Source organism: Gossypium raimondii, chromosome 1 (genome assembly GCF_025698545.1).
Source record: "Gossypium raimondii isolate GPD5lz chromosome 1, ASM2569854v1, whole genome shotgun sequence".
Classification (NCBI taxonomy): Eukaryota; Viridiplantae; Streptophyta; class Magnoliopsida; order Malvales; family Malvaceae; genus Gossypium; species Gossypium raimondii.
This window is the reverse complement of record NC_068565.1, coordinates 10,214,110-10,232,246: the sequence shown is the minus strand read 5'-3', so window position 1 is coordinate 10,232,246 and position 18,137 is coordinate 10,214,110. Positions and strand designations below refer to the sequence as shown.

The 18,137-nt window shown below is 38.4% G+C and overlaps 3 protein-coding genes and 1 pseudogene across 3 annotated transcripts; 3 read left to right on the top strand and 1 right to left on the bottom strand.

Moving 5' to 3' along the window:
* The first annotated feature begins 1,443 nt into the window (after positions 1-1,443).
* Positions 1,444-3,576, top strand: LOC105781505 (leucine-rich repeat receptor-like serine/threonine-protein kinase SKM1; annotated as a pseudogene).
* A 4,198-nt stretch (positions 3,577-7,774) lies between these two features.
* Positions 7,775-8,940, top strand: LOC128039873 (leucine-rich repeat receptor-like serine/threonine-protein kinase SKM1). Its single transcript, XM_052628748.1, has 2 exons — positions 7,775-7,846; positions 8,161-8,940. The coding sequence occupies exons 1-2, from the start codon at positions 7,775-7,777 to the stop codon at positions 8,938-8,940; spliced, it is 852 nt and encodes a 283-aa protein (XP_052484708.1).
* A 218-nt stretch (positions 8,941-9,158) lies between these two features.
* Positions 9,159-9,992, top strand: LOC105781483 (receptor-like protein 9DC3). The gene has a single exon (XM_052628710.1). The coding sequence runs from the start codon at positions 9,159-9,161 to the stop codon at positions 9,990-9,992; it is 834 nt and encodes a 277-aa protein (XP_052484670.1).
* Positions 9,993-10,707: 715 nt separating this feature from the next.
* On the bottom strand, positions 10,708-17,696 carry LOC105781474 (protein transport protein Sec24-like At3g07100). The gene is given in 15 exon segments (XM_052631584.1): positions 10,708-11,299; positions 11,721-11,909; positions 11,993-12,315; positions 12,414-12,541; positions 12,672-12,828; positions 13,049-13,198; positions 13,297-13,528; positions 13,635-13,838; positions 13,945-14,052; positions 14,616-14,806; positions 15,334-15,377; positions 15,379-15,470; positions 15,582-16,162; positions 16,165-16,699; positions 17,523-17,696. Coding segments are annotated over 14 exon segments (3,111 nt in total). The 5' UTR covers positions 16,643-16,699; positions 17,523-17,696; the 3' UTR covers positions 10,708-11,065.
* Between the last annotated feature and the right edge of the window lie 441 nt (positions 17,697-18,137).

Below are 18,137 nucleotides of genomic sequence, written 5' to 3'. Positions count from 1 at the left end.
TATTGCTATATTCCTATATATAGGACAGTAGTAAAGCTTTGAAATCATTAATCTATTCAATGTAACCTCTCTAATTGATACCCAATGATGTAAAAGATAAAGGTACGTAGAATCGGCCGATAAGATGCAAAGTCCAAGAAGGCAGAGTTATGTGGCAATGTGTTGAGGTAAAAGTACATAATAGGAAGAAAAGGGTGAGAATGAAAAAACCAAACTGAGATGGAGTTTAGCATTTGGAAGGTATTGGTTTGCAGAATAAAAGGATGGTTGATGATGCTTTGTCGGCTTGTTGCCGAGAGCTATTGGCCTCTGGAGAAGATGATGCCCCTTTTTGGTGGGGGATTTGGTGGGGATCTTATATTATTCTCACCTTTCAACATTCTCTTTTCACTTTTGTTTAGAGACCAAAAAAGAAAAAAGAAAAGAAAGTGAGAGACAAAAGTTGGAACAGGGAATATATTTTGGACTTTGGGGTTGATGTTTTTCTCGATGGACCCCCCTCCCCCCTTTCTTTTTAAAAAAATGGAGAAAATAAAGCCTCACTCTCTCAAATTGCATGTTCTGTTTTGTCAGTAAGCTGTTGGATGGAAATGAAATGAGAGAAAAGGTATAGAGGCATAAGGTATGGGATTCGTTTTGTGGCTCTTCTGGTTGGAATATATATTTGCCTTTGAAACTTTAATTGTTGGAAGATGGTGAAAAAGCTTAAAAGCAGCCTACCCAATCCTACAATTCTCATATCAAATTTTGCCAACTTACAACTATCTGACTTTAGCCAAGCGTTACCAGTTAAAATTGGGAAATTGAGTGATGCAACCTTTTTTAAAAGCATTCTTGTTTGAGACCTCAACTTATCGATGATGATAGTGATGTTGGCTAACAATATACACTATATTGGTTGAATATAGAAATTCAATTCCTTCCATCCTAATAACAACTCATGGTTGATGCAAAGGTATAACGCAGAAACAGGCAAGGCCTTCAAATTGGGTGGTGATAAAACATAGGTGGCAGCTTTGTTACAAACTTACAATTAAACCAGGCTATTTTTCTGTTGATAATCTCGAAGTGGTTTAGGAATTGATCTATGTCCTCAAGTTCTCATTTAGGGAATAAAAATGAATGACTTGATTTCTACATTGGAGTTTTAAGTTTGGAAAATTTTTGCTATTAGTCCCTATACAATATGTAAGTTGGTGATTCAGTCCATGAGTTTTAATTTGGTCATTTTTTAGTCATGAGCAGCCCGACTTTTGAAATATTTAGCCCTCACCAAATGATAATCATTATATTCGTTAAGTTAAATTATGTTAGTTCCAAAATATTGGTGGCAAATATATTATCAAGTGTAATGTCATGTTTATTTGGTATTTTCACATGATACTCAAAAAAGACATGTCATTTTAGTTAATGAATTTAACGATTATCGTTTAGTTCAGGATTAACTTTTCAAATTTTGAGAAGTACAAAAACTAAAAATGATCAAATGGAAAAGCATGGACTAATCCTGAACTTATACATAGCATGGGTCCAATAGCAAAATTTGACTTAAGTTTTAGCTAGAAATCTAGGACAAAAAGGTTAAGGTAGGGCCAAAAGTTTTCCTCCATTTGCTATTGGAAAAGAAGGCCTGTTAGTATAAAGCACTTGAGTCAAAATTTAAGGTCATATGTTTGGGCTCCCCAGCAGTAAGAGCTAACCCATTCCTTTGTTTTTTGTTTCCCTTTAGAAATGGTTTTCAACTGTGGATAATGATTTGCAAAGACTCAACTAACCAGGGAAAATATATAATCATATGTCAATTTTCAAAGAAGAAAATGTAATTGTTTACCATTATTTCTGAAGTGAATCAAAATAAAGCCTCCTCAAAGAAAAAAAAAGATATACTATTTAGACATGCAATTATATCCTTGTTTTACCAGAAAAAAATGTTGTTCAGAAGTTAAACATGGTTTCATTTAGATGTAAACTACTTTGGATTGTTGAATTTGCTCTATAAATATACCTATATATATATATAGATGTCAATTGATTGCAACTCATTCGCAAAGTAGTGTTTGTGTCGCGCAGGTAACAATGTGCTTGAGTAAAGAAGTCTTGGAAACTAGCCTTCTGGGAATTTCTTACGTGTGAAAGAAGAGAATTTTCCATAGACGAGAAGCTTCGTTGAAAGTGAAATCGAGGACCAGTGAAAATGTCTTTTTCTTCTTCTTTTTCTCTGAAACTGATGGGTGTCTTAAGGCAAAGGTAGTTTTAATGGAGTTTCCAAATCAAGCCATTCCAACTCCATATACAGCTCACTTGTTTCCAGACATGGAGAAGATGTGGAAGAAAGGAGGTAAATCAAACCCAGTTTTGTTCATGCTCGCCTTATCTTTATTACTACCACCTTTTAGCCTGTCTCAAGGTGATCATGAACTTGGGCTGCTCTTATCATTCAAATCTTCAGTCAATGATCCATTGGGCTTCCTCTCCAACTGGAACTCCTCCGTCCCTTTCTGCATGTGGCAGTGAATCACTGGCAACAGTTTTTCTCACGTAAAAGCAATTGAACTCGCTCACAAAAACATTACTGGGACCATCTCCTCATCAATCTTTCATCTCCCAAGTATTGAGATTATAAATCTTTCCGTTAATTGGTTATCTGGCGAAATTCCCAACGACATGGCTTCTTCACCTTCACTTCGATATCTCAATCTTAGCAACAACAATTTCGTTGGTCCAATTCCAAACTGTTCAGTTTCACTTGAATCATTGGATCTTTCAAACAATATGATTTCGGGGGAAATTTCAGCGGAAATTGGACTCTGTTGGAGTCTGAAAACACTGAAAATCCCAACCTCTAAATCAAATATCAGCAGTTTGCAGTTCTTGACTCTGGCTTCAAACGACTTAAGTGGTCAAATTCCAAGTGAAATAGGCCGATTGAAGAGCTTGAATTGGATTTACATTGACCGTAATCATTTTTCTGGAAAAATCCCAGAAGAAATAGGCAACTTAGTTTCTCTTAATCACCTTGATCTTGCGTGGAACAATCTCAGTGGTCAAATCCCATCCTCACTTGGGAACCTCAGCGACCTTCATTACCTCTACCTGTGGGGAAACAAGCTTACAGGTTGGCTTCCTACACCCCTTTTTCGCCTCAAAATGCTGACTGAACTTAATCTTAGCTGAAATCATCTATCTGGGGAAATCCCACAACTCATAATTGTTGAGAGCTGGACTGCAATGCAACATGAAGCCAGCAGCAAGCTACTGTCGAGACCAGCAGCAGCTATCGAGCTCAGCTCATTTTGCTTGGTGCGCAAGAATGAAATTCGACCGAATGAAGCAACCGGCTTTAATCATTTTGTTGTAATGTTATTTAGCTTAGTTCAATTGTAACCAACTCTTGAAGTTAGTAGGACTAAGTTTATGATTTGATTTTTGATGTAAAAGCTGATATGTCAGCTTATCTTTGTAGTTGTTTAAGTTTGTATTAGTTAAGCATTAGTGGAGGCAGTTAGGTTATTAGGTAACTGTCATTTGAGCCAAAATTGTAACTCCTTTTTATTTCAAATTTGAATGAAAAAAATGGTAATGTTCAGTTACAAAAATTTGTCATGCATTCAAGTTTCTTCTTTATTCGCTTGTTATCCTTTTGCTCGATCACCTTTGCTTCTGTCTTGTTACTTTGTTTGCTGTAAATGCTGCCATTGTTCCAACAAATGGTATCATGAGCCTGAATCTTTGAGGGGTCTTTGTATGCAATCTGTTGTGTTCAAATTAAAACCAACAGCAAAGTTCAAAATTTAAAAAGATCGAAGCTTTTTAAACTCAGTCTAGCAGGATGAGTTTTACTCCACCACCTCCACCAGTGTTCACTGGAGAAAACTATTACATTTGGATAGTCAAAATGAAGACTTACCTTCAGGCACACGATCTTTGGAGTGTGATCGAGAATGATGCTGAATCACCTCCATTGAGAGCTAATCCTACTATAGCACAGATGAGATAGCATGCAGAGGAGAGAGCCAAGAAGCACAAGGCTATGGCTTGCTTGCAAAATGGAGTCTCTGATGTGATATTCACTCGCATCATGGCCTGTGACTCACCTAAGCAGGCCTAGGAGAAGCTGAAGGAGGAGTTCATGGGGACTTACAAGACAAGGCAACAGCAAGTGATTAATCTCAGGAGAGACTTTGAGAATTTGAGGATGAAGGAATCTGAGAACATCAAGCAGTACTCAGACAGGATAATGGCCATTGTCAACACATTAGGCTCCTGGGAGTGGACTTCACAGAGAGCAGAGTTGTTGAAAAAGTTATCACAACTCTCCCTGAGAAATTTGAGTCAAAAATCTCTTCTCTTGAGGACTCGAGGGACTTATCAGCCATTTCATTGTCTGAGCTGATAAACTCCCTGTATGCACTTGAGCAAAGGAGGGCAAATAGGCAGGAGGAGAATCCTTAGGCTGCTTTCCAGGCTAAAGCCAGTGAAGGCTCGAGTGTGAGTGCAAAAGGTAAGAAGACTTGGCACAATAGAAGGGTCAAGTTAGGAAGAGATGAAGCAAAAAGAGTGTTCCCACCATGTGTTCACTGCAAGAAGACAACACATTCAGAAAAGTATTGCTGGTTTAGGCCAGATATCCAGTGCAGAAAGTGCAAGCAGTTTGGCCATGTGGAGAAGATGTGCAAGGGCAAACCAAGGGAGGCTGCTCTGTAACAAGCTAGACCTGCTGAGGACATGCAAGCTCAGGAGGAGCATGTATTCACAGCAACCTGTTTTATTGGCACAACCAAGGCCAGCAATGATTGGCTACTAGACAGTGGCTGCTCACATCATATGGCAGCAGATGAGAAGCTGTTTAAGGGCCTAGACAGAAGCTTTCACTCGAGGATCAGAATTGGAGATGGCAAGCTTATTGAGGCTAAGGGCAAGGGCAATATGCTGGTTAGCACTGGTTCAGGTAACAAGCTGATCTCAGATGTACTTTTTGCACCTGACTTAGACCAGAATCTGCTTAGTGTAGGCCAATTGGTTGAAAAAGGGTATACCTTGGTCTTTAAAAATGGTTGTTGTATTGTTTAAGACATGAATGGTCTGGAGTTAGTCACAGTCTCTATGACCGATAGGTGCTTCATGCTGGATGTTAGCCAAGTAGAAAAGAAGGCATACACCAGCCTTGTTGACAACACTGACTTATAGCATAGGAGACTTGGCCATGCCAACTTTAGATCTATTGATCTGCTACATAGGCTGAATTTGGTTAATGACATTTCAAAGATTGAGGTTAGTGGGAATGTTTGTGAGGTTTGTCAGCTTGGTAAGCAGGCTAGACTGCCTTTTCCTGCTGACAGTGCTTGGAGAGCTCAAAATAAGCTCGAATTGGTGCACTCTGATGTTTGTGGTCCCATAAGAACACCTTCAATCAATGAGAACAGATACTTTGTCCTGTTTATAGATGATTTAACAAAGTTGTGCTGGGTCTACTTCTTGAAGCAGAAGTCAGAAGTGTTTGAAGTCTTCTGCAAGTTTAAGGCATATGCTGAAAATCAGTCAGGCTGCAAAATTAGAGCCTTAAGGACTGATAATGGCTCTGAATATGTGTCTGAGAGATTTCAGAAGCTTTGTGACAATGTTGGGATTCATCATCAACTTACAACAGTCTATACTCCTCAATAGAATGGAGTCTGTGAGAGGAAGAATAAGACTGTGCTGAACATGGCCAGGTGTCTCTTGTTTCAAGGCAAGCTTCCAAGCCAATTTTAGGCTGAGGCAGTTAACACCTCAGTGTACCTGCTCAACAGGCTGCCAACTCGAGCAGTCAAGGATAAGACTCCTTTTGAGGCCTGGCATGGAGTCAAACCAGTTGTAACACACCTAAAAGTGTTTGGCTGTGTGTGTTATGCTCTTATTCCAGTAGAGAAGAGGACCAAGCTCGAGAGCAGGGCTGCACCAGGAATCTTTGTTGGCTATAGCAGCAACAAGAAGGGTTATAGAGTGTATGATCCTACAGCAAAGAAGGTCTTAGTTAGCAGGGATGTAAAATTTGATGAGGATAAGGTGTGGAATTTGAATGGTGTTGAAGTTGATATGTCTGAAATGGACCAGTTAGACTTGGTTGCTGAACCTGCAGAAGAAGGACCAAGTGATGATGTTGTTGATGATACACCAGTGAGGGGCACCAAAACTTTGGCTGATGTTTATCAAAGGTGCAATGTTGTTGTGATTGAGCCCTCAGACTTTGAAGAGGCTATCAAGGACAGAAGCTGGATGAAGGCTATGGAAGTTGAGTTGGAAATGATCAACAAAAATCAGACATGGGAATTGGTGAGCAGACAAGAACACAAGAATGTCATAGGAGTCAAATGGGTGTACAAGGCCAAGTACAATGCTGATGGCTCACTGAACAAGCACAAGGCCAGGCTTGTAGTGAAGGGCTACAGTCAGCAATATGGAGTGGATTTTTTGGAGACATTTGCACCAGTAGCAAGACTGGATACAATCAAACTGCTATTTGCTTTAGCAGCTCAGAAGAAGTGGAGGGTTCATCAATTGGATGTAAAGTCAGCATTCCTGAATGGTTTTCTCAAGGAGGAGATCTTCATCGAGCAACCAGAAGGTTTTGAAGTTGCTGGACATGAAGACAAAGTATACAGGCTGAGAAAGGCCCTTTATGGCCTGAAATAGGCACCAAGGGCCTGGTATGACAGAGTTGATGCTTACCTGACCAAGCTTGGATTTATGAAGAGTCTTGGTGAGCCTACTTTGTATGTTAAAAGGTCAGAATTTGAAACCTTGTTGATTGTCTCCTTGTATGTGGATGACTTGTTAGTAACAGGGAGCAAAGTTGAGCTCATTGATGAGTTCAAGGTTCAAATGCAGCAAGTATTCGAGATGACAGACTTGGGAATCATGACATACTTCCTTGGTATGGAAGTTCACCAGTCTGATCGAGGCATCTTCATCAGCCAACACACATTTGCTTTGAAGATTCTTGGCAAATTTTGCATGCAAAACAGTAAAGCAGCAAGTACACCTGTGGCTCATGGAGAAAAGTTGACTAGTAGTGGTGATCAGCAAAGGGTGGATGAGAGGCACTATCGAAGCCTAGTAGGCTGCTTGTTGTATCTAACAGCAACCAGACCAGACATCATGTTTGGTGTTAGTCTGCTTTCGAGGTTCATACACTGCTGTAATGAGACACATTTGAAGGCTGCAAAAAGGGTTCTTAGATACATCAAAGGCTCAGCTAACCTTGGGGTGATGTTTGAAAGTGGGAAGGAACTAAAATTGGAAGGTTACTCTGACAGTGACTGGGCAGGATCCCTCGATGACATGAAGAGTACCTCTGGATACTTCTTCACACTTGGATTGGGCATGTTTTGCTGGAGTTCAAAGAAGCAACAAACTGTTGCTCAGTCCACAGCTGAAACAGAGTACATTGCTGCAGCAGCAGCAGTCAATCAGGCCATTTGGCTTAGGAAGTTGTTTCAGGATCTTAATGAAACACAAGCTAATGCAACTGAAATTTGGGTGGACAACCAGTCAGCAGTTGCCATAGCCAAGAATCCTGTGTTCCATGGTAAAACTAAACATTTTAAAATTAAACTGCATTTTGTTCGAGAAGCTGAACAAGCAAAGGAAGTCAGCCTTGTGCATTGCAGCTCAGGGGCACAATTGGCTGACATACTAACCAAGCCCTTAGGGGCTGCTCGATTTGAATCATTGAGAAGTGCAATTGGAATGTGTTGCATACAGTCTAAGGAGGAGTGTTGAGAGCTGGACTGCAATGCAACATGAAGCCAGCAGCAAGCTACTGTCGAGACCAGCAGCAGCTATCGAGCTCAGCTCATTTTGCTTGGTGCGCAAGAATGAAACTCGACCGAATGAAGCAACCAGTTTTAATAATTTTGTTGTAATGTTATTTAGCTTAGTTCAATTATAACCAACTCTTGAAGTTAGTAGGACTAAGTTTATGATTTGATTTTTGATGTAAAAGCTGATATGTCAGCTTATCTTTGTAGTTGTTTAAGTTTGTATTAGTTAAGCATTAGTGGAGGCAGTTAGATTATTAGGTAACTGTCATTTGAGCCAAAATTGTAACTCCTTTTTATTTCAAATTTGAATGAAAAAAATGGTAATGTTCAGTTACAAAAATTTGTCTGTGCATTCAAGTTTCTTGCTGTTCTGCTTGTTATCCTTTTGCTCGATCACCTTTGCTTCTGTCTTGTTACTTTGTTTGCTGTAAATGCTGCCATTGTTCCAACAATAATTGAGTTGCAGAACTTGAAGCTTCTTCAGCTTATGCTCAACAGCTTCACTGGTAAAATTCCAAACGCTGAAGCATCTTTGCCTCGCCTTCAAGTCCTTCAACTTTGGTCCAACCAACTATCTGGTGAAATCCCAAATTATCTTGGAACACAAAGTGATCTCACGATTTTAGACCTTTCAATGAACAACCTGAGTGGAAAAATACCCGATGAACTTTGCCATTCAGGCCATCTAGTTACACTGGGTCTTTTCTCAAATTCTCTTCAAGGGCAAATACCGAGGAGTCTAAATACTTGCAAGAGTTTAGAGGCTATTCACCTTAGGAAAAACAGTTCGGGAAACGATGAAGGAATTGTAGAATTGGACATGTTTTCAAACCTTCCAAATCTTAGATTCCTTGATCTTTCATATAATGGTGTATCAGTGAGCAGTAGCATCAATTCCAGCTATACTTGGCCTAATCTTCAGTATTTGTCCTTGGCTTCTTGTAGCCTGAACGAATTCCCCAGATTCCTAAAGGGCTCAAAACATTTAATGAGTTTAGACCTTTCTGACAACAAGATCCATGGCCAGAATCCCAAGTGGATACTGAACAAAGGGCTGGATACTTTGAGCTATTTGAATCTTTCTCACAACTTCCTAACACACATAGAGCGACTTCCGTGGGAAAATGAAAACACTTGATCTTCATTCAAACTTCATTCAAGGTGCTCTCCCACTTCCACCCTTAACTGTCTCATTTTTTTTCCATTTCCAACAACAGTCTGGTTGGAGAGCTTTCTTCTTTGATTTGTAATCGAACTTCCCTTGAAATTCTCGACTTGTCTTATAACAACTTGAATGGAACAATTCCCCCATGTTTGGGGAACTTCAGCAAACGTTTGTCAGTGTTGGATTTACGAATGAATCGGTTTCAAGGAACCATCCCTGACACATTTGATAAGAAATGTGGGTTGAACAATATTAACTTCAATGGCAATGAATTGGAAGGGTCAATACCACCATCTTTGGTTCATTGTAGAAACATGCAAGTGTTGGATCTTGGTAACAACAAGATCAAAGATACATTCCCTCGCTGGCTGGAAACACTGCCTGAAATGCAAGTTCTTGTTTTGCGGTCCAACAAATTGCACAGTTTCTTACCAAGTCCCATGGTAAATCATTCTTTTCCCGAGTTAAGAATTTTAGACCTTGCTAACAATGACTTGGCCGGGCCTTTACCAAAAGGGTACGTTGACAACATGAAGGGCATGTGGAATCTCGATGAACAAGGAACTTCTTCATATATGGGAACAAGAAATTTCTCTTACCATTATTCTGTGAGTTTGACCATCAAAGGATTTGAGATTAAACTTGAGAAAATCTTGACAATATTCTCAAGTATTGATCTCTCAAACAATATGTTTGTCGGAGAGATTTCAAGTTTTGTGGGACAGCATAATTCACTCAGAGGGCCCAACCTGTCTCATAATAGCTTCAGTGGTCAAATCCCTGAATCCATTGGAAATTTGACCCAACTTGAATGGTTAGACCTCTCTTCAAACAAGCTCAATGGCCAGATTCCTCACAAACTCGCTGATCTAACATTTCTTGCCTTCTTAAACCTTTCGGATAACCGACTCACAGGACCGACTCCTCAAGGCAGACAGTTCAATACATTTGAAAATGCTTCATACCATGGAAACATAGGTCTATGCGGGTTTCCATTATCCAGAGGTTGCAACGCAGATGGGTGACAAGCACCACCTCCATCATCAATCTTCAAAGAGGCACATGATGAGCTGCAGACTGTAACAAGTTTTGTCCTGAAAGGTGCGTTGATCGGGTACGGATGTGGATTGCCCGTTGGAGTTGTTATTGGATATGTTGCTGTCAAAACAGGTTGAGCAAAATGGCTTCTGAAATTAGCTCAAGGCAAATGCCATTAAAAAGCTTAAAGTCATCTGAGATCATGGATTTAAGCAACGCAGACATGACTATCAAAGGTGTTCGTAACATGTATCTCTTTCTGCTCATGGACATCCTTTTGTCTTTGCTATAAATATTAGCAACATGCAGTTCTAATTTTTTATATATTGATATAAGAAAAATATTTGGTACATTTCCGATTCAATTTTTAAACTTAACAAGCAAGGTGAGGAATTAACAAGTGTCCTGTAAGGATATATTAAAATATTAAAAATAATAAATATTTTTCTAAAAAAAAGAAACACGTGACAATTTTTTAATGTTGCTTATGAAATAAAAAGAATATACAACAGATGTACCAAATACTAACTTGTTATTATACCTATATCTTTAACCCGTTTTTGAAGTCTAAAATCTTCATAAATTTTATTCAGAATAAATTTCCTTAATAAATATAACATTTAAAATCCCAAAGTACATTGAATAACGTTTTAGCAATTGGTTATATACCATTTTCTAAACAAAACCTAGGGGGAGAAAAAATAAAGAACAAAAGTAAAATTTGAATGTCATATGAAAAATTCATTTCATGGAAATTAATAGACCCATGCGATGATCAACTCCTGCGGAATTGAAGTAAACAGAAACAAAAGTAAAACCATGAAGCATTTCGTGTAATGTTTTCTGAGAAAAGAAGCACCTAACTAAGACATCATTAACTCAGAGATTGAATGGGACACCATGTATGGGACCAAAACTAAAAAAGTGTTGTGAATGAAGAAACCTATCGTCTTCTGCTTACTCAAACTGCTAATCTCCAACAAAAAAACTATACTGAAAATGCCCCCAAATGAAAGCACAATAAGACTTGAAGAAATCTAGAAAACTCCAGAACAATTCATCATGCATTTTGCTGGACTTGTCTATGTATTTGCATTATCCAATTGACATAACCACCGGTACTGCCCATCTGATCCTCATGAAGATTTACAAGTAGCAACAAACCTTCCCTGGGCTGCTCACCTTGCCTTACAAGATAAGAAAGTTGATAATATGAAGGATCACTCTCTCTCAGTTTCTTCAATATCCCCATCAGCCTTCTTGACATCTCATTATCGTGCCTGCTAAGCATAACCTGAAGTTTAAGAGAAAACAATGAAGAATCAGGTGAGTAACATGAGCAAAGTAACATTATTGTGGAAAAAAGTGAGCATGCAAGTGAAGGTTCCAAGACACAAAACAAACAAAGAATAATTGACATTCATTTCTAAATACTTAGAAACCATACGATAAGACCAATCCAAATTTTTACCTAATAATCATATCAGACGGTCTACTCAAGTCAGAGTTGATATGACAATAAAGACCAGCATTTGAAGCAAATCTTATATATAGCAAATGCAATTACAATATTAGTTTCCTTATGCATAAAATGGTTACAAAAACAGATGAAACATAAATACTCCACAATCTTATTGTCATTAGAATACGTTCATCAACAAGAGATCGTAAGCATGTAATATTCAAAAATCTTATCACCATAAGAATATTCATACCCTTGATAATTCTGATGCAAAGTCTGGCCCAAGTAAATTCCTAGCTATATCAGGTGAAAGCATCCTACCGAACCATATGACAAAACGGAAACTATCATCGTATACATAAAGGCCTCTTGAATCTAAGCTTTCCGCAACCAATGGCAGTCTCTTCACAATGTTTTTGAAATCATCAGTTTGAGCAGATGGCTGCAAATATGAAACAGAAGGGATGTTATGTTTGCAAACTCTACATCTTTGTCAAAATATATTTAAAGGGCCAAAGCCTTTACCTTCAGAAGAAACTCATCAATTCGAATCAAGCTAGGATATAAAAGCTTCAACAACTTTTTAACAGGTAATGCCATCATGGTGAAACCTGCTGCGCAGCGTTCATCAAGTTGAGCATCTGCATATCCCCCTTTCAGGGGTACAGATTTAGAGAGTGCTAATCCATACAAACACAAGAACTTTAGAGACTCGGGATAAATCATCCTAGCTCCCAACTGATGCTGCACAGCATAGAGATTGCGGTATTCTCTGAGTGCTTTTAGAATCCTTAGTTGCAAAGAATTTCTGGCATCTTCAAGTTTATTGGTCAAAGTTTTCTCAATAGCTACAAAACCTCAGTTGATTAGAAAAAATGACCCTCTGAAACTAAGATCCAGAAAAACAAATAGCAAATCTTGCACAGGAGGTTTTATTTAACTTTACCGAGTCTACAAAGCAAAGAAACAATGGCAGACGTGTCAGCCAGGCGATACATCGCCCCCAGATCTGCAACAACAGGGGCAGCTGCCGTATGTACTCTGATATGCCTCTCTCCACAAGATGCAGTGTATCTTTAAATCGTTAAAGAGACATCAGTGACCCATATCCTTTCCCACTTATAAAAGTAACCCGGGCAGTTTCAGCAAACAAGGGAATAACCCAAGAAATTAAAATTTATACAGTAAGCCACTTAAAGGATACAGTAAAGCAACTTGGAAATATACTGTCTGATTTGTCAGCAGTGTCTCCTCAAAGGATAACTGCATTGCATATGCCTTGTCACAATCTACGGCTGGAAGTGCTAATAAATCTGTGGACCTTAGCATAAAGTTTCCATGATAAGATGTAAACCCAATCCCTGGTGCAAGTACCAAATGGCATGTATCAACGGCTTTGTTATAACAAAATCATAAGGAAACCAAACAATAAACGATAATAGCATTTTCCATAAGCATTAGCCCACATCAGCATCCAGATTGAAGGAAAAAAAATTCATGTAGCTAATCCAACTACATTGGGATTATGGCTTCATAGCAATAAGTTACAAGAGCAACAATGAATAAAAAGAATCAACAGACCTTTTCCACATCTTATGCGCATAACTGCTTCCCAGGCTGTTTCCCTAGTCAGATCCCTGGCTAATTCATGCCTCAACTTCTCCCCATGAATGCCTGACTGAAAGCTTGGATAATAATATCCTTGACCACCAGTATATTTTGCCACGGTTCCTACATTGAAATGCATGACATCAAGTGTCATTAAAAGCTCTTCTTAACTTCGATATCAATTTTAAACTGATAGTAAAAAAGGACAGTGATCTTTGTACCTAAGGAAGCTATGTCGGTGTATTTGTCACTGAAGGCATAAATATTAACCCCTATCTGAAACTTTGTAAGATCAGCAGCCATTTGCTTGTAGAAGGTATCTTCTGGTAATCTCAATTTATGTTCCTTATCAGTTCCATACACATGAAGATCATGTCCACGCAACTTCAAGCGACCAACTCCCATGGAAGGCAATGTATTTTGGAAAATTAGCAACTTCCCCCCAAGTTTACTCTGCAGTAAATAGGTTGTCAAACAACCAATAGACAATATTATCATCAGCAAGAAACTAAAAGGAATTTTATCGTTAGTAATAGCTATGGTAGAGAAAACAACATACCATAACCATGAATGCTGCCTTAAGTGCAGAACCAAAAGCAGATTCCACATTCACATTGTCCTGAAACATAGAGGGCAAGCTATCCAGGAACGTTTCAACCACATTTCTAGATTCAGACAAGTTGACAAGGAGATCATCTGGCAATGGAACAAATATATCATCCAGATCTGAAACAACCATCATTTGAGGCTGCGTAAGAGATGACTGCAAAGACAGAAGCCAAAAAATTATTTCATATGTACTTTAGAGGAATGGAGAAAATTTGAGGCATCCCAAAAAGACTTTTCCACTGATCTCATATGTCACTTGCCTTCATATTGTAAAAATGAATTGTGCTATCAAAAGTAATGAAACCAATCTGAGTTCTGGGGAAGCCAGGCAGCTCATCCAAACATGAACGTATAGTTTGAGCAACAACCTAACAAATATGTTGCAAGTCAGCGGAAACCATCACGTGCTTATACAATATGGAGAAATAAAGGAAAGAGAAACAAGCAGCATGGCCTCCAGAGGTAATTCTTAGTGTTATGACCAAAAGGCCAGAGCAAAAGCATGCAGACCTAACACTTAAGTATTCAAATTATGATCAAACAATGCATACAACAACCTGGATAAACAATCAGCTAAACAAGTTTTCCAGCATCCAAAAAGCCTTAAGTAATAGAAGCAGGGCTAACATATATTTCTTTCCTACCTATCAATTCCATAGTAAGGCAACAATCTTGTAGGACATACTTTATAGACACGTTTTAGACCAAGGCAAAGCAATTCAACAGAAAATCTGAAGAGCTCTAATATTGATCTTTGAGGACTAATAGGTGAACAGGAAAAGAGAAACCAGCTCAAGCGTAATTCAGATTTTCTTGATTTACGTTACTATTAGATGACTTTGCCATTATGACCCTTATTAGAATAACACAAGAATTTATTAAACACATTATGAGACCATAGATAATCACATGCTTACGAGGAAGTGCTTACCTCAATCATACCACTTCTTACTGCAGATATTGATACATCAATGAGAAAGAAGTACAGTGGCGGCATCGGAGGCCGCACCATGTATTCCATTGGTGCAACAAATTCCACACTGCCTTTTATAAGCTCAGGTCGCTGGTCTAAATCAATTCTTCTGCCAGTGGCATCCAAGTTTGCAAAATACTCACCTGGAACTGAATATGGAATTTGAATCAGATTAATATATATGCTTTCTAATTCCAACTATTAAAGTGATTTACCAGGGAAAAGAAAACCTATCTGCCACAAAATATAACCAATAGGATACAACAGAAAAATAAACAAAAATTACAATGCCAATAAAGAAGAGACTGTGAAATGTCATACCACCACCCACCATTAACTCAATTTCAAAAAAAAATAATATATAAAAAATTGCACTTTGTATTTACCAATGACTTGAGATAGCAAAAAGTAAAGGGAAGATTCACATGACAAGCAAGCTTGCAGAAAGCTGATGCATATGTTGATGCAAGTCTCTATAAGTGAGCAATTAGCTCATGGCCTTCAAATGGTATTTGACCTTCCAAAGACAAAAGATATAGCAGATAGCAGATAAAAGTATGTACAGCATAAAAAAAGCACCCCAAACACATCAGTTACAAGAACAAACACTTGATGAAACTCACTGAACATTTAACCATTGAATTATATCATTGTTTCCTAAGTGAGATGAGTTTACCATCATTTAGTAAAGAACAGATGTTGCAACGCCACTTCCTTCCCATCAGTAAATGTGACATAGGGATTCACGTAAGTGCGACATCTTCTACAACGAATAATACCAGTTGAAGCGAAATTAATTACTGGCACTTCCTCCTGAATAGGAAAAAACCGTAATTGACAGGAAAACATATGAGACTTCAACAAAATACAGTTATTGTTTTGTAGACCTAAACATAAAATATTATTGATTCTCAAGACACTTACCCCTTCAGGAGCCTCTGCAAGAGGGCAAACAACTGCACCTAGAGGCAAATGCCATCTTGAAGCCAAGGACTGGGAATTTGGTATAGCACTTGTAGTAAGCCGTAGGTATCTAGGATTGCAATTCATAGGGTACATCTCAACAAAAGAACTTGGCTCCACATCACCATCCAATGGCCTAGGAAGTGTTCTATAATCAAGCCCTGGCTCAATTGATCCAGGTGTAGATGCAAGAGAGAGTGAACTAAAATCTTCTGCTAAGCTTTGGGCGCCGCCAATATTAGGTGCAGAGCCTGGATGTTGCATTTGGTCTCTTAATTGGTAGCCCAAGGGAGCTGCTACTGGTGGAGAAGGACCATAACTTCCTTGCTGACTAGGAAAGGGATAAGATGATGCCGGTGGAGGAGGCATATAACTTCCTTGCTGAGATGGAAAAGGTGATGCTTGTGAACCTGCAGGCTGCTTGCTTGGATATCCACCAAAAGGTGGCTGGAAATTGGAGTTTGTAGCAGTATAAGATGAATCTGGACGGGGAAAATTCTGCTGAAAATTGGGTCTGGGGCCTAAAAATGATGAATCTGATACGGTTGAGGAACATTCCCACTGGATGGAGGAAATTTTGCAGTTTGCGGCAGAGATCTCATTGGCGCTGGCAGTACTTGTGTTTGTGGTCTAAAAGAAACTGGCAGTGCTGATACTTGACTTGTAGGAGGTTGAAAAGGTGGCTGCCCAACAGGTGGTGCATGAGTAGGGGGAGTTTGAGATGTTGAAGGAAATGGCGGTGTTAGAAATTGCTGGTGAGGACCCCTGGATGGTGGGACAGATGTTATGGGAGGAGATGGAACTGATGGATCACCAAAACGAGGAGGCAGGCTCGGCCCGGCTGATGAAGAAGGCATCATAGTTGGTGAAGCAACCGGTGGAGTAGGTCTAAAATTGCTGGCTTCTGATCCCACCACAGGACCTGACGATGAAAAAGGTCTCATAGTTGGAGGAGCAGAAGCAAAACGGGTAGAGGAAGGTCTCATGGGAAAATTTGGACGACCAGGGTTCTCAGTCCCCATGGTTTTGAGTAATACAACGACGTCTGCTACCTAGTATGTGATCTCTAAAAACTAAGCCTGCCAGGAGAAGTAATATCGCAGTAGTAAGCATTCATAAAAGAAATGAACACCAGTACATTTTAATCAAATCAAGCCCCACAAAAAGAAAGAATTCTCCAGACATTACCAATGATTCTTATCAGGAATCAAACCCCAGCAAATTCACCAACAAAGAGCAAATTAAATATATCAAATTTTCACTTTGTCTTCATCTTTATAATGCTCATTAGTTCCATGCACCCTTGCAACTCAAAGGCTAAGGCTAGGGGGCGAAAAAAAGTACAACCTCCTCCATGAATCTACAATTTAACTAACAATATCATCAGTCACTGGCTCAACCTCTACCCCCGATGATTAGCTTCCATGCTACCCCTAATTTACAGTAAATAAATAATAAATTGCAACAGCATATTTGCATCTAAGGTCTTATATAAAAGCAAAATCGACATTGACGAAAAAAACTTCCAAACCCCAAACAGTTAAAAATATGATGATTTATACATAACATTTTACATAACTAAAATCGAAAAGACTCTGATTTCTTTGTTTTGGTCAAATTTTATACAGTTCAAAGCATTGCATCACAACTATGATAATCAGTTAAACAATCAAAAAAAGCTTCAATCAATACTCGATTCAATTCCAACTAATCTCAATAAACTTCAGCTCCTTTAATTCAAAAGTAACCCAAATTCCAACTGAAACAGTTCACATTCAAATTTCCAATCATCCACTAACTGAATTTCAATCAACTAATCCAAAATTCAATTCACTTGCACTAGCTTATTAGCCTAAACTTTGACTAAAAGTAATGCTTTCAAAAAAACAAAAAAGGACTAACTGGTGTCGTATACAGCAGCGTAGAGATTCAGTGACAGGCCATGAAAAATATACCGGAGAGGATATTTCAAGAAACCGCGGGTCAAATAAAACGACAACGTTGTAGACGAATATTTTCCGAAAGCGAGATCTAAAGCAAGAAGATGATTTTGTTAGAAATTACAGATCGAGAGAAGGACGTTTAAAACAATGTAGAACGAAATCCTTACGTCGTTTTCTTTCATTTTTCTCCTTCTAATTAAGTCGTTTTGGACAATCCGCGTTTCTTATTTTAATTTTCAAGCCTTTGGCTGCCCCCTCTGCTGCAAAAGACGGTTCATAATATTACTCGAATTTCCCTCCTTTTTTTCTTTTCTCTTTTTGCCATTTTTTTATAATCTATTTATTTTTACATCTATCATAAATATTTTTAAAAAAAATTTGAGAATATTCTCTATCATATTATTAAATTAATTTCAAAATATTATAATTTAATTTATAATTATAGGATTTAAAATATATTTATTACTTAAATAAAACTCTAAATATAAAATATAAAAATATGACTATTATAATTTAATTTATACTTATTAGTTAAAATTTTGATGTAAAAAATTGTACTAATTTTATTAATGTA

Coding starts and splice junctions, on each gene's coding strand:
- LOC128039873 (XM_052628748.1), top strand. CDS start 7,775: ATGCAACATGAAGCCAGCAGCAAGCTACTGTCGAGACCAGCAGCAGCT. Junction 7,847..8,160: donor AGCTCAGCTCATTTTGCTTG/GTGCGCAAGAAT, acceptor TGTGCATTCAAG/TTTCTTGCTGTTCTGCTTGT.
- LOC105781483 (XM_052628710.1), top strand. CDS start 9,159: ATGAATCGGTTTCAAGGAACCATCCCTGACACATTTGATAAGAAATGT.